This window comes from Nannospalax galili, unplaced genomic scaffold, assembly GCF_000622305.1.
Source record: "Nannospalax galili isolate Female #2095 unplaced genomic scaffold, S.galili_v1.0 scaffold459, whole genome shotgun sequence".
NCBI classification, from domain to species: domain Eukaryota; kingdom Metazoa; phylum Chordata; class Mammalia; order Rodentia; family Spalacidae; genus Nannospalax; species Nannospalax galili.
The window spans coordinates 1,564,918-1,580,519 of NW_008344211.1; the positions used below are offsets into that span (position 1 = coordinate 1,564,918).

The window sequence follows — 15,602 nt, forward strand, 5'->3', positions numbered from 1 at the left end:
TGGTTGAGAGCACTGACTGCTCTTGCAGAGGACCTGGGTTCGATTCCCAGCACCCACATGGCAGCTATGAACCGTCCTTAACTCCAGTTCCAGCGGAATCCGAAGCCCTCTTCTGACCTCCGCGGCATTGCACGACTCTGGTGCACTCACATACATGCAGGCAATACACTCATACACATAAAATAAATTTTTTTTTTTTAAAAAAGAAATAGGTTTATGGACAAAGCTTGGGGGTGGGCTGGGAAATCATCCTTCCTCAGAGCCTCAGTGATCAGGGTTGTTCGGATTCAAGGCGGTTTCTTTAAGGATGCGTTTTGGCAGCGCTCCCACAGAGAAGTAAGATAATTTCCTAGTCTATGCGTTTCTTTGCCAGTGTTTTGCTTGGCCTTGTCTTGACTTTGCGCCATTCCTTGATTACAGTCCAAAGACATCTTGAGGTGATAAGCACTTAACCTGTTCTTTCAAACAACACTCCCATTTGAGTCAGGTCCTGGAGCAGGTTTTCTACAGCGTGTTTCTCTGACCACAGGTCGCAGGGTTGACTGACATCACCAGCCCTGGTCTCTCTCCCAGGCCACCCGGCGACACCAGCAGAAGGGCAACGACTGTTCCGCAGCTCAGCGCAGAATCACTAGAAAAGGGGCTGCAGGCTGCAGAGGTGGCTCAGCGGTTAAGATAACTGGCTGCTCTTGCGAAGGACCCAGGTTCGAGTCCCAGCACTCACACGGCAGCTAACCATCCGTAACGCCAGTTCCAGGTGATCCGACGCCTTCTTCTGACCTCTGCGGGCATTGCACAACACGGGGGCACTTACCTACATGCAAGCAATACACTCATACACATAAAATAAAAATAATAAATAATAAAATATATATAAAAAAGAAAAGGGGCCCCCTTCACTCTCGGCGGAAGTCCCCTTTAGGGAATGAGCCCACCCATCCTCTTGGTGGCTGCGAGTTTAAGAGTCACGCACTGAGCAAGCGTACCCAGGAGGGGGCGGTGTCCTAACATGGCAGGCGGAGCCCAAGAGCTCGGGGAATCGCTTCCGCTCAGGAACCTGCGAGTGGAGGACCGGAAGTGACGCTTTATTTAGCGCGCCACTTGCTTCTGGTCGAGTCGCCACCAGCCTTTTCTGGTATCCAGGTTCTGCCTTAGACCCGGCGCGATGGGCAAAAAGGGCAAGAAAGAGAAGAAGGGCCGCGGGGCGGAGAAAACGGCCGCCAAGATGGAGAAGAAGCTGTCCAAGCGCTCGCGGAAGGAGGAGGTGAGTGAACGGGCGCGGGGCGGGGGGTGGGGGCTGCGGGCTGGAGGAAGCCGGGTGGTCAGTCTGCGCGGCGCCCCGCATACCCTCCCCCTGCCCCCTGAGAGAGCTGTAGTGGGATTAAGTAACCAAACAAGTCGCTGGGGCTGTAGGATGTTCCGGTTGGTGCCCGCCATTGCCCTGTTTTCGTGTCCTTTCCAGCCCTTCCCACCCTCTTATCCCAGGAATGCCGAACTTGGGGCTAAGGGCTGTGCATACAATTGGCAGCGATTCCTGGGCCTTCCTCGCCTGGGGCTGCCGTGATGGCCAGTGTTGGCCCCGCAGTGGGCCAGGCACGGGGTTGTCTAGGCTCCCCTCCGCACAGCTAGTGAGGCGGTAGCATGGCCTTGCACCGGACAGGTAGGGAGTCAAAGGCCAGCAGGTTACAGAGCTCAGAGTTTGGCTCACCTGGAAGAAGTGCAGAGCTGGAATTTGACCAAACGCCGATTCAGAGCTCCTGGCCACATTCCTGTGCCCCTTTATCCCCAGGCCACTCATTTCTTTTTTTTTAATTAATTAATTATTACTATTTTTTGGCCTTTTTGAGACAGGGTCTTCCTGTAGTCCCAGTTGTCCTAGCGCTCACTACGCATACCAGGCTGGTCTCGAACTCAGAGACATCTGCCCTTCTCTGCCTCCCAAGTGCTGGCATTAAAGGTGGGTTTGGCCATCACACCCAGCTAATTTACTATTTTTATTTTCTATGTGTAAGTGCACCTGTGTCATGCAATACCTGGGAATGGCAGAAGAGGGCAGTCGGATCCCTTGGAACTGGAGTTACAGATGGTTGTTAGCTGCCATGTGGGTGCTGGGAATTAAACCCAGGTCCTCTGCAAGAGCAGCCAGTGCTCTTAGCTACCATCTCTCCAGCCATATCATTTTTCTATCTCCTCATCTGTCAAATAATGGGGTTGAACTCTTCCCTCAAATTTGCTTTATGAGCAAACATTCTGAGGTTCTTGGTCAATTAAACTCACCAGCTCTGCAGCCACAGGGTCTGAGTTTGAGTCTTGCCTCGGCAACAGCTACCTGAACCACTTCAGGAGCAGGCCCTGCCTGGAGTACAGGAACTCAGGTCCTCTGTGCTGCACCGTTAGGCAAGAGCTCTGTGTAGAGGAAGCACTTGGAAGCTGACTGCTGCATCCCCCAGGAGTGTGTGGTACCTAGATGCTCATAACAAGAGCTTCTAGGGAGGGAGGGAGGGAGGGAGGGAGGGAGAGATTTTGATTATGGGGGCGGGATTACCCAGGCAGGAACCTTGCACATCAGCTTGGTTCATTCTTGAACAAACTTTAGGCTTTGGTTCATCTCTTTAGCCCGATTCCAGAGGGAATAGCTTCTCAGCGGTGATACACAGGAAAACTTGATCAAGGTACTGATGTCCCATCATTCCAAAGCCCCAGGGACTCTTGGAGCCAGTTGGGAATTCTGATAACCAGGGCTGATGTGTCCACTCTCCCTGAGGTCACTGGTCCAGCCACATCTCCTTTATTCCTGAAAGAAACAGTAGATATTAGCCTTTTCTTTCAAATCCTGTAAAGCTTGGAACTTGGTTTATACAAGGAATTGTAATCTTTTCATCACACCATACCCTGTAAGACTTTCATTTAAGGAAAGGCCCCATGCATTCCTGAGCCTGATGGCCTGGAGTGGAGCTCTTCTCCCTTCTCACTGATTCTTTTATTTTTTATTTTTAATTAAAAAAAAATTGGGGCTGGAGAGATGGCTCAGCGGTTAAGAACACTGGCTGTTCTTGCAGAAGGCCCGGGTTTGAATCCCAGCACCCACATGGCAGCTAACAACTGTCTGTAACTCCAGTCCCAGGGGGATCCGACGGCCTCGTCTGACCTCCGTGGGCATTGCATGACACAGGTGCACTTACCTACATGCAGGCAATACACGCATACACATAAAATAAAAATAATAAATAAAATTTTTAAAAATTATTTTTATTTTATGTGTATGAGTGTTAGGCCTGCATGTATTGTAAGGGCACCGGTGTCGTACAATGCCCACAGAGGACAGAAGAGGGTCTTGGATCCCTTGAAACTGGAGTTAGAGATAGTTGTTAGTCAACATGGGTGCTGGGATTCAATTCCTGGTCTTCTGCAAGAGCAGGCAGTGGCTTAACCGCTGAACCATCTCTCCAGCCCTATGCCAATTCTTTTAAACTAGCTAACTGGGAAAGACTGTGAGGTTGGACCCCAGCCAATGGGGAAAGGACTCAGTTCTCTTTCTTTAGGGATAAAAGTCCCTAGGCTTCCGGGTCCTGTGTGGACTTGGTGGATCGGACTGGTCACGTAGGTCACCCTTTTACAAAAGTAAAATGTGCCTTGCCGAGTTACTTCCGCTTTGTTTGTGTTCTTTGTGTGGTATTGATGGGTCCTTGATGGGTCCAATCATCCTAGCATGCTCTGATAGTGTTGTCAGATTGACAAAATCTAGAGTCATGTAGGAGATGGGGCTCTAGCTTGTCTCTGGGGGATTATGCTAACTACATGGATTGAGGTGGGAAGACCTGCATGGGCAGCGTTCCTCTTTTGACTGGGACCTTGGACTGTTGAGTGGAGAAAGGGAGCCCAGTACTAGCGTGCACACATGCATTTGCTCTCCTGACTGTGGGTGTCATGTGACCAGCTGCATCACACTCCTAGTGCTTGGTTCCTGCCAGGATGGATTTTGACCTGGAGCAGTGAGATAGAATGAACCTTGTCCCCTTAAGTTGTTTTCGTTGAGGTTTGTTATAGCCTTGAAAGAGAAACTGAGACACATGCTGTATAGTAGGCTGAGGCAGGTGGAGTGTCAGTTCAAGACCAGCTTGAGCTACATAGCAGACCCTGCTAAATAAATAAATAGCACCAGTTCCAGATCATGGTTTCTCCAGAAATCTGGGGAGCTACATGGGGTGCCAGCTTTCCAGGGTGGTGTCTTCCTTGAGCTGATGGATGTGTAGATGGGGTGCCTGTTACATATTATGTAATTTAAAAATAACGGGTAGTCTGTCCTGAAGAGAGAGCCCCTGGGCTGGGACTGGGGTGAGCAGGAGGAAGCCCAGGGAAGGGGTGCAGGGGCCTCTTCAGGCCCAGAGAACTGAGGAGGCAGTGTCACCTGCGGAGAGTGGTAGAGAAGGAATGTGCTCTGCAAGTGTTGGCAGCTGCAAGAAAGACACCTGACTTCCTGCAGGGTGTGAGAACAGGGTGGGAGGGCGTGTGGGTGTGCGTGTGCGTGTGCATGTGTGTGTGTGATGTGGGGAGGAAAAGAAGGGTTAGATCTGAGATCCCAGGTCTCAGTTTGCATAAGAGGAGGGGAGTGAGAGTTCAGAGAGCAGGGACAGCAGGGAAAGTTCTGAGTGGCAGATAAGCCATGGAGCTCTGGGGTGCAGTGGGTATTGGGTACTGAGTGGGGATGGGAAGGCTCAGCTCTAGTGCTGCCTAGCATGCCCGTGAATCAGACCTTACTCTCTGGGTCTGCCGCCACAGCTGGGAAATGGGCTGGTGAGGGGTAGACTGCAGGCCCCCGTTAAGGCCTGCTCTCCTGGAGCTTATATTCCATCATAGAAATGGGAGCCGCAGACAACCAGTGACCAAGAGGAATCCCAGGCACGGTTGTGTAGAGAGCACACTAGTGACACATGCAGCCTGGGTTGTCAGAAGCCATTGAAGACTTGAGAACTGTGGCCAGGATAGGGTCCCCTCCATAGAAGCCCTCTGTGGCAGGGGGGATCTGGAATGATTATGCATGCATGTACACCTACACGGAAACTGCCTTCAGGGTCACACTGAATATTTCCTTAATGTGAATACACTCTGTATTTCAAACTCGTGTTAGGACCCCTGAGTCCAATCAGACCAATGGGAGGGAGGCTGGTATGTCTTTGACTCTGGAACAGGTTTAGCCCAAGTCTCACATTCGGTCACTTTTGTGTTCTTAGGAAGACCTGGAAGCCCTCATAGCCCATTTCCAGACCCTGGATGCCAAAAAGACCCAGGTCACAGAGACCCTGTGCTCTCCACCCTCCCCGCGGTAAGTGAGCAAGCTCTTACCTTTTGGTTTTATATAATTTCCTTTCTCTTAAGTTGGAAAGCTGCTTGATATTGGTACCATGTTTAAATGTCTGGACACTTGGGCCATTTTCCCTTAAGTGCCATGAGTCACTGTCCTCTGAAGAGCTGGTGTATGACTGTCAGTGCTCCTGCCCTGCAGAGACATGGAGAAGAGTCTCCTGGCACGCTGCTTCTGCCACAGCTTGTGGAACAGGTGTGGCCTCTCGAGCTTTCTTTTAGGTCTCAGTAGTCTTAAGAGTGCATCACAGGTGTGGGCTGACGATCACAGCTTTTTACTGTTTGTTCTGAATGCTTTTACTTTTTTTTTTTCTTTTTGAGACAGGGTCTCCCTGTAGCCCCAGCTGGCCTGGAACTCACTATATAGATCAGGCTGGCCTTGAACTCACAGAAATTTGCTTGCCTCTGCCTCTGGCTCCCAAGTACTGTGATTAAAAGCATGCGCCACCATGCCAGACTTGAATGCTTTTGAATTCCTATGTGCAGTTTCTTAAACATAAATTGTAGCTGTTCATTTTAAGTGAATTTGTAAATTACGAGAGAGATCTCGAGGCTTTTGCATCCTGGAATGGAATGAGCTGAACAAGCAGCTCAGTCTCCACCTGGCTTCCTCTCTGCTTCCAGGGTCTAATTCTCTCATTTGATTCAGGGCCCCTAATTCTCTTTGCTGTTCAGTGGAGGCTCTGACTCAGCGGGCCAGGCATTGGAGAGGACCGGTGCCCTCATAAGCTGTGTCATCCAGGGTAGGCAGAGTATCATCAGCTGTGAAAGTGGTGAAGCCTCACCAGCAGCCCCTGCTGTCTAGATGAGATGATTGCTTCCTTCTTAGCTGGGTTTGAACTTGTCTCGGTAACGTGCCTGGGTGGGAGCCTAGGACCTGGCTCTTGGGGATGTGATAGTAGTGTGGTGATGGCCCTGATGGCTCACGTGGGCTTTGGGCATTGCCTGTTCCAAGGAGTGGGAGGAGGGATTCAGTGATGAGCCCTGGGTGGAATGCAGGGTGATGAATTCTGCCTGGACTTGGCTTCTACTTTTCCTTGAGTCAGCATGCCGTCTCTGGCCTGGCCTGCATGGTGGACAGGCAGCTCTTCTGAATCGCTGAAGTCTGACATCCCTGAGGAAAGCCAGCCACTTTGAATGTGTTGTTTGTTTTATGATGAATGGAACTTTTTCTAAGGTAACATTGCCTCCAAAGTCAAGTTTAATGTCGAGGTGGTTTGAAAAGCCTGGAGAGTACTTCTGGTAGAAGGGAGCGGAATGTGAACTGAAGGGAGGAGTTAAGATCTCCCATGACCTCCCACCTCTCCACGAGCTTAGCTTTCTGTTGCTGTGACAGTGTCTGGGAGTCAGCCGCAGGGAGGAGGGTTCATTGGCTCATGGTTTCAGTCCATGGTCACTTGGCTGCCTTGTTTCTGGGCCATGGTGTGGCAGAGCATCATGGGGAGGGTGGAGTGAGAGACAGAAGAAGGCTTTGGAGACAGGGTCCACCCAGAGGCCTGTCCCCAGTGACTTATTCCTCTAGCCAGGCCCCACCTCCTAATAGCCCATTCAGCTCTGGCCTTGGCAGTGGCTGATGTGTTGATGAGGTTGACGGCTTCTGATCTTTTCACCTCTTAGCAGCATTACCCACTGGGGGAGCAAACCCCCAGCTCCTGAGCCTTGGGTTTTCATTTTGCATCCAAACAGAACAAGAATCCATAAGACCCAACTGTCAGCCCAGGTGCAGCTTAACAACAAGGGAGGACCTGGCTCAGGGCTGTGTCCACCGCGCTGCCTGTGCCTCCAGTGGTGCCTGGCTGAGGTGCGCGTGGTTAGCATTCACAGCTCTGGACCCGACACAGTCTCTTCCCAAGATGTGTTGGGCACTATTCCACAGGAGCGTCATGTGCTCAGTGAGCAGTGACAGGAATTTGGCAGCGCTGTCTTTTATCTGGTTTGTACTTTCATCATTTCACACATTTATACAATGTATCTTGATTATTCTCCCTACCCTCCTTATTTTTTAGAAATGTTATTAGAGCAACATGTAACATAAAATTGGTCATTTTAACCTTTTTTTTTTTTTGGTCTTTTTGAGACAGCGTCTCCCTGTAGTCCCAGCTGTCCTGGAACTCACTACGTAGACCATGCTGGCCTTGAACTCACAGAGATCTCCCTGTCTCTTCTTACCGAGTGCTGGGATTTAAAGGCATATGCCACCACTTTACTTTACTGCAGATTTTCTCAGCCTACAAACTGTTTGTGCACAGTAAATACCCAAGAGCAGAATAGAGGCCTCAGATTAGAGGCTAGGATTGCAGTCATGAGCCACCACTCCTTGGTTTGCTTATGATTTAAAGGCTAGACAAGACCTCTCCAGGGCAGGTCTGGAAGGTGGCAATGTGAGTCGAGGTCTGGATTTCTCCCTGCTTGCTGATGTTTTCAGCCAGGTCCAAGCAGGTCTCTCCTGGAGCAAGAACCTGGTACTGGGAGGCTGAGTGGTACTTGGGCCTGCTCCTCTCTTGGATGTTGAGGAGGGGAGACTCTGGTGGAAGACATGCTGATGGGAGGGGTATGTGCAGCCAGGTGTCATGTGTTCTGACACTGCTTCTCTGCGGCTTCTGTCTTGCAGGTTAAATGCGTCCCTGTCTGCTCACCCTGAGAAAGATGAATTAATCCTTTTCGGAGGTGAATATTTCAATGGCCAAAAAGTAAAGTATATATTTTTTTCTTTTCTCCCAACTGTTTCGGACTGGTTTGAAGTAAATTTAAAGTGGTGATGTAAATATGCTGCGGTCTTTCACTTCTCATCTCCTGAGTGTCAGGCTTGATAATGGGGTGCCTTTGACCAGTCTCCAGGACCTTCAGGGACTTCTGAGTTCAGCACCAGTTCTGCAGGGGCCCTGGTCTCCTCTGAACCAGCTGAGCCTCAACTCCCAAGTACTGGGCCACGCCTTTGCACTATACACTGCTTCAGAATTGCCAAAGCTTTGTGGTGCTGGGAAACAATCCCAGAGCTTTACGTGGTAGGCAAGCCCTGTACGACAGTGAGCTCTTAATTCTAGCCCTCAATGTTGTTTTAATGGGGAAAGGGTTAGTAAAATTGTGGGGGTATCTTTTATTTATTTATTTATTTATTTTGGTCTTTTTGAGACAGGGTCTCCTTGTAGTCCCAGCTGTCCTGGAACTCACTACGTAGACCAGGCTGGCCTTGAACTCACAGAGATCTGCCTGCCTCTGCCTCCCGAGTGCTGGGATTAAAGGCCAGCCAGTATCTTTTATTTTTTTAATTTTTTTTATGTATATGAGTGTTTTGTCTGCATGTGTGTAAGTGCACCATGTTCCTGTATGCAAAGGCCAAAAGAGGGCATCAGAGCTCTTGGAGCTGGAGTTACAGATGACTGTTAGCTGCCACATGGGTGCTGGGAACTGAACCCGGGTCCCCTGCAAGAGCAGCTGGTGCTCTTAACCTCTGAGCCTCTCTCCAGCCCCACCTTTTATTTTTGAGCTGCAAGACCCTGGGTTTGATGCTGGGGAAGCTGTGGAAAGCAGAGGTGCGTCTCTCCAGTAGCCTGCGAGGCTCCAAGTCTAGCTTCACATGTCCAGCTGCTTGATGCATTTCATGCATTTCAAAACTGGCTTGATGCAGAGTGGCGAGTCTTGCTCGGCAGCAGAGGCTCTTGGGGACTGAGAAATCAGTTGCCAACACTGTGTTTTCTTTGTACAGATGGTCCCAACTTACAAGGGGTTGTTTGTGAGGTTTTTGACTGCAGAGTGGGGAGAGGACACCCATGCAGCTGCTGTGTCTTCACATCAGAACGTCATTCTGTGACGTCTCAGAGCTTTATAAAGCAGACTGTGTCAGCTGGCCGCCTGGCCACAGGCTGAGGCCAGTGCTCTGGTCCATGGAAGATCCTGGCCTGAACTAGAAGACTTGGCAGTTAGACATGCAAAATGTATTTCAACTTATTTTCACCTGCTTGTAATTTCTTGAGATTTAGCCCCATGGCAAATTGAGAACTTCTGTCTTGTGCTCAGAGGATCTTGGGGGCTGTACGTGGCTTGTCAGCTGGATGTGTGGCTCAGTGTAGGGGACAGACTTCCTGGGACTTGTAATGACCAAGAGCAGCCCTACACTGCTGTCCTCCACTACCAATGTGCCGCTCTGCTTCCTCCTGCAGACCTTTGTGTATAACGAGCTCTATATCTACAGTATCAGGAAGGACACCTGGACAAAAGTCGACATCCCAGGTCCACCTCCACGGCGCTGTGCACACCAGGTAACACCTGAACACATTGGCAGAGTCTGTAGGTGGCAGGTTGCCTCCCTTGAGAGCTGGACCTTCAAAGTCATTCTGGTGCTGTCCTTTTCTTTTTAGTTTTGAGACAGGGTCTCACTTTGTGACCTAGGCTGGCTTTGGTGAACCTCCGGCCTTAGCCTCCTGCGGGCTGGGGTGACAGGTGTGAGCCTCTGCAGTGGGCTCAGCCATCTTCCTGGACTTCTTCCTGAGCGCCTTTTCCAGCACTTGTTTCTTTACCTATGAGAAGGGAGGGAGCCCCTCCACAGCATGACACTGCACAGCGGCTGACGTATAATAGCTTCCTGGCAGAAAGCTCTGTGTGTTTGGGTGAGTGCACCCCATGTGCCCCAGGTCTGGGCTGGTGGTGATCACAAGAAGGTGGACTGTTCAAGAATGGGGCGGATAGTGGGAGAAAAAGAATTACTTTAGAATGAATTGTATTGTAAGCTTGTGGTTGGTTTCTGCTGACACACAGCAGGTTGGAGTTGCTCCACCTCAGAAAAGCATTTCCAGTGTCTAGTATGGCCTGAGCTCCGTCTATCCTCCTCTTCCACTACAGCTCCTCCTTAGAACCTTTCATTCTCCTTTCCTGGGAGGAGGGTGGGTGTGGTGCTAGGGACAGCTCTTTGTGGACTGGAGGCCGCAGACAGCTGGCTGAGTGAGGCTGGAGGTTGAGAAGTGGGAGCAAAAACTTTGAGCTTCTGTCTACCCCTGGATTATTTCCCCAAAGTACTGCTGACCAGAGCACGCTTGAAATAAAGTGCATTTTCTCTTGAAATAAAGTACATTTTCTCATAAGGAATCAAAAAGACAAGTTGCAGCTGTTAGCTGCACTCAGGAGGCAGAGGCAAGCAGATCTCTGTGAGATGGAGGCTAGACTGGTCTACATAGCGAGTTCCATGCCAGCTGAGGCTACAGGGAGACCCTGTCTCAAAAAACAAAATAGCTGGTTGTGGTGGCGCACGCTGGTAGGATGTGCTGAAGAGGCAGAGGCAGGAGGATCATGAGTTCGAGGCCAGCCTGGGCTATACATGTAGTCCCAGCACTCAGGAGGCAGAGGCAGGCGGATCTCTGTGAGTTCGAGGCCAGCCTGGTCTACATAGTGAGTTCCAGGCCAGCTGGGGCTACAGGGAAACCCTGTCTCTAAAAGAAAAAAAAAAAAAAAAAAGACAACAAAACCATGACAAGAAAGGGAGGGTGGCAGCTGTTTCCTTAGAGTAGACTGAGCTCACCTCAGGCTTGATTGTGAGGTGGTCATCGTCTCACTGACAGCATCCAGCAGAGTCCTGGCTGCCTGACGCCCTGAAGTAGGCCTTTGAGGAGTCCATGTGCTGGAGAAGCAGAGCCTCGTCTGTGTGTTGGGTACCAGCTGGGAGACACACTTGCCTTCCCTGCTGAGTTCTCTGTTTGATCTTGAGGATGTCTGGCTTGGGAAGGGTTTGGGCTCCCTCAGCAGAAGCCCAAGGCTGACACCAGAAGTTTAGTGTGCCATGCCGTGCCGTGCCGTGTTTGGCAGTGCTGGGAATGCAGGGTACAGAGCTTTGTGCTGGGCAAGCACTCACACTGCTGTCACACTGCTGTCTGTGCTTTGTTGGAGTGTCTCGGTTGCTGTTTGTGGCATACTGGAGGTTGTGAATTCAAGGGTTTCTGTGTATTCCAGTTATAGTAGTAAGTAAATCCAAGCACCTAGAAGCACAGGGCATCATGAGACAGGTGCGTGGGAAAGACATTGCTGTGTACCTTGAGGTGTGTGGGTGTGCACTAGCACTTGGCCATGTGGCCACTTTTGGTTTTGTTAGACCCAGAGAATGCTGGTTGCCACCTATTTGAATGGTTTCTTCAAAACTGTTGTGTCTGCTGCTGTACATATATTTGAAGTTGGTTTCTTTTTTTTTTTTCTTGTTTCATTTCCAATCAAGTGTGTCAGTGATGGGACACATGGACTGGGGCATGAGGTCTTCAGTGAGTCTCGGGGAACAGGCAGTGGCAGGCAAAGCCACCTGCCACCAGTGCAGCCCACCAGCTCCTGTTCTCTTGCAAGGGGGCTAGGTTTGTCCTGGGCTGCTTGACAGCCCAGCCTGTGTCCTGATGGCTTCTGTGAAGACAGTGCCTGATGGTGGGAAGCAGCTTCGGGGTGCCGCCTACCACTGCATTTCAGGTGAATGCCGGCATGTTCTGACTTAAACCTGCCACTCTGCCTGGGTTTTCAGATAAACCTTACACCGTTGATACCTTTTTAGCAGACGTGGGGTTTTTTGCCCCAGCCTTCTCAGTGCTGAAATTACAGTTGTGAGTTGCTGGCTCAGCCCTTGTTTCTTTCTCTGTTTTCTTACTATGATATGAAGCTACGTAACTCTTTACTCTTTGGTAGCTGGTTACGGGTGTTTGAGCCGCAGCTAGACTATTTGAAATAGTTACATCTCAAGCCTGTCTTCAAAGGTGAACAAAGTATGTTTGATGACAGTCTGGGTTGCTGCCCTTTTCAGCGTGTGTGTAAACCAGTTTCCATAGAAACTCCTGGTAAAGGTGTGTCGGCTTCCTGAAGTGGACAGCTCTAGAAAGCAGAGTCTCTCAGAAGTGTAGGCACCGGACACTTCTGTGCTGAGGAAGAGAGTCATTGCCTTTGAGTCTTGATGGCAAGAGAGGTTTTCTTAGGATAGAGTTCCTAGAAGTTTGAGTAATTTCATAGGAAGTATAGATGTGTGTGTGTGTGTGTGTGTGTGTGTGTATGTGTGTGTTAGCATGCACACATGCATGCAGATACCAGAGGTTGACTTCCGATGTCTTCCTTAATCCATCTTATTTCTTTCTATGTGTATTTATTTATTGAGGCAGAGGCTCATTGAATCTGGAACTTGCTGCTCCGACTCTCTAGTGCATCCCAGGGCTCCTGTCTCTGCTCTAGAGTGCTAGGATTTTGAGCATGTGCCACCAGGCCCAGCTTTTTTAAGTGGGTCCTAGGTGATCAAACTTAGTCTTCATGCTTATGCAGCAAGCACTCTACCGACTGAGCCCTCTCCCCGGCCTGTTGTAGTGTGTTTATACTGTGTGTCTATTTAAGGATCTCTTTGGGTGCTGTTTTGTGTAGACGGTAAGTAGGAAGTGGCCCTGGGCTTCGTCTCATGCTGCTGCTTGGCCACAGCTTGTGTGTGTGTAGTCATGTGCCATGGCATGGGTGTGTGTGCAGGTGGGAGGACAACTTTTTTAACTTTTACAAAAACTTTATTGAGAATTTCATACATGCATATAAGGTGTTTTGATCAAATCCTTGCCCACTCCCTACCTTCCAACACCTACATGCCCCCTCTGAAGAGGTAACCCTAAAATCTTTTAAGGATTAGCTACAAGCTCCCAAGTACTTTAGACATTTTTGGCCTTGGAACAGAGTATGTTGCTGGACATTTTGACTTTTAGCCAAGAAACTGGCTACTTTTCTTTTTTTTTAATTTATTATTTATTATTTTTATTTTTTGTGTATGAGTGTATTGCCTGCATGTATGTGAGTGCACCCGTGTCGTGCAATGCCTCGGAGGTCAGAAGAGGACTGTCGGATGCCCTGGACCTGGAGTTACAGACAGTTGTTAGCCGCCATGTGGGTGCTGGGATTCGAACCCAGGTCTGCAAGAACAACCAGTGTTCTTAACCGCTGAGCCAGCTCTCCAGCCCCGTGTCTGATTTCTTTTAAGCCTTCTGGCTCTGGTTACAATTGTCTTAAAGTCCTTATCTGTGACCCTGTCATCTCAGGCATCTCTGCCACCTGCTGGCTCTCCTGTAGCTCACATTTCTTGTGCTATGGCTGGGAGCTGGGCTTTGTGATCGCCTCTGGAGTGTCTGTGAGCTATGTTATGCATTCTCCAGGCGGTGGCAGTTGAGTTCCTGGCAGATCATCTTGATCTTCGTGGGGTGCTGAGAGCCGGTTAAGCCCCTTTGGGGGTCCCTGCTGAGTGATAGTGACCTCTTCACTCTGATGTCACTTGATAGTATTGTGTGTGCTCTTCTGGGTCTTGTGTTCTGGTGGAGACTTCGCACAGCCTGGACGAGGGCTCCGAGGAACCCATGGTGGATTGCTAGCTCTCTTTCTCTCCTGTCCCCTCTCCTCAGTACTTTGCCTTCAAATTCAGCTGCCCTCAGCATGAGCAGACTCCAGCCTGCTGTGCACAAGTAGGTGCCTGGATGGGGCAAACTTTCCATGCCCCATCTGGAAGCCCTCTTTATTAACTGTGTAGTGCCTGGCATGTAGGAAAGGGTTAAGTGGGCTGAAACAGACTGGAGAGATGTTCAATGGGTAAGAATGCTTGCTGCACAAACATGAGGACCTGAGTTCAGATCCTGGCACCCATGTAAAAAGATGGGCCTGGTCGTGCACACCTGAACCCCAGCACTGGGGCCTGATGGCTGGCTCCAGCTTCAGTGGGAGACCTTAAGAGAATAGGGGTGAGTGATGGATGAACACCTGCTGCTCTCTGACCTCCATGCACATACACAGGTGTGTGCAAAGCTCACACGTGTGCATTTGACTCACACACATATACATGCACAAGTAAAATAAGTAAAAAGGCTGAAACGGCTTCATTGTAGCAGCTTATAACAGGTGGGGTTTTTACCACGTTTACTTCAACAGGGTCTGACGTTGACTATAAGTGGGTGTCCGTCTTGAAATCTAGGGAAGCATAGACATATTCAGTCTTTGAATCTAGTTAGTGTGCCTAGAGAGGTTTGTTCTAGAATCTTCCCCTCAGAAGGAGAGGATGATTGTTCAGGGAGTCCCAAGTGGGCAATGCTGATGCTGCTGGTCACCCTGGGGCCACTTGCTGCTCTGTGGCTGACCTAACCTGTCTGCTTCCTTTAACAGGCTGTGGTGGTACCTCAGGGCGGCGGTCAGCTGTGGATCTTCGGCGGGGAGTTTGCATCTCCCGATGGAGAGCAGTTCTACCATTACAAGGATCTCTGGGTCCTGCACTTGGCCACCAAGACCTGGGAGCAAATCAGGTAACATGCTGGACAGAACCTGGGCCCTGGCCTCAGCGTGTGTACTGGTTAGGTTCCGAGTTATGGGTGGGGCAGGGAGGGCCCAGGTCACGGTCCTTTGTGTAGGAGAGGGCTGCTGGTTGCCTGGCTTTGATGCAGGCCTTGTGGGGTTGGCTGGCAGCACATGGGGCCGGCTCCCATTCTCTCCTCAGTGTCTCCCCGACTCACCTCACAGTGTGGTTCTCCTAGTACTTGTCCCCTGGAGGCAGCTCTGGGCTTCAGGCCTGCTGGAAATAGAGCTGGCTCCATGGAGACCTGCCATTTGGTAAAAGGGATCCTCCTGTGTCAAGCAGATGTGGAAACAGCAGAGCTGGTCAGAGGAGGGAGGAGCACCTTCAGTGTTCTGCCCAGGAAACCAGGCTCCGTGGCTCAGTATCTCAGGTGTTTCCCACGTCTCCTGGAAGCCGCCACCGGTTCTACCACAGAGTCTTTGCCCCTGTCAGGAGACAGCATGCCTGTATGTGAATTGCTGCAGAGAGTTGCTGGCAGACTGGCTAGTTGCCAGCAGACCTACAGCCTCGCTGTGAACGCTGCCAGGCCTTGTTGCTGGGGCTGTGCACACTGTTGTGTATGGGCGGCGCCCTCTCTGCTAGAAAGGAGTAAGCCAGAGTTCAGTGGGGTGCAGAACATCCCTGTCTAGGGCTTTCACTGGGAGGGGTGTGGCTGTCACTGGACAGTGTGTTCTGATACTTCTGAACACGTGTTCTGATACGCGTGTTTAGCTGCCATTCTTAACCCTGTTTCAGAGAGTTGCAGATTTTTGGGGCGGGAAGGGGCTGTCATGTGCTCTGCTGCTTTGCTTTTGTCCAAGTAGCTGCTGAAGGAGCCTTCTGCTCACGTTTTCGGGCTCAGTGTGGCCTCAGTGGCTTTGTCAAGGGAGAGTGTCCTGATGGACCTAGTGAGCATGCTTTGAGGTGTTTGCCTTGGTGATCA

The 15,602-nt window shown here is 50.4% G+C and overlaps 1 protein-coding gene across 4 annotated transcripts in view; it reads left to right on the forward strand.

Annotated features, from left to right (window-relative positions):
• The first annotated feature begins 1,105 nt into the window (after nt 1–1,105).
• Nucleotides 1,106–15,602, forward strand: part of Klhdc4 (kelch domain containing 4) — a 37,803-nt gene continuing 23,306 nt past the window's right edge. For 2 of the 4 annotated variants that reach the window (XM_008840562.3, XM_029567122.1), the window contains exons 1-5: nt 1,106–1,264; nt 5,232–5,323; nt 7,973–8,051; nt 9,522–9,620; nt 14,494–14,630. In XM_008840562.3, coding sequence (XP_008838784.1) covers nt 1,166–1,264; nt 5,232–5,323; nt 7,973–8,051; nt 9,522–9,620; nt 14,494–14,630 — 506 coding nt within the window. In that variant the 5' untranslated portion in view covers nt 1,106–1,165. The remainder of the gene's footprint in view (nt 1,265–5,231; nt 5,324–7,972; nt 8,052–9,521; nt 9,621–14,493; nt 14,631–15,602) is intronic. The other 2 variants (XM_029567123.1, XM_008840563.3) reach the window with 2 other exon arrangements.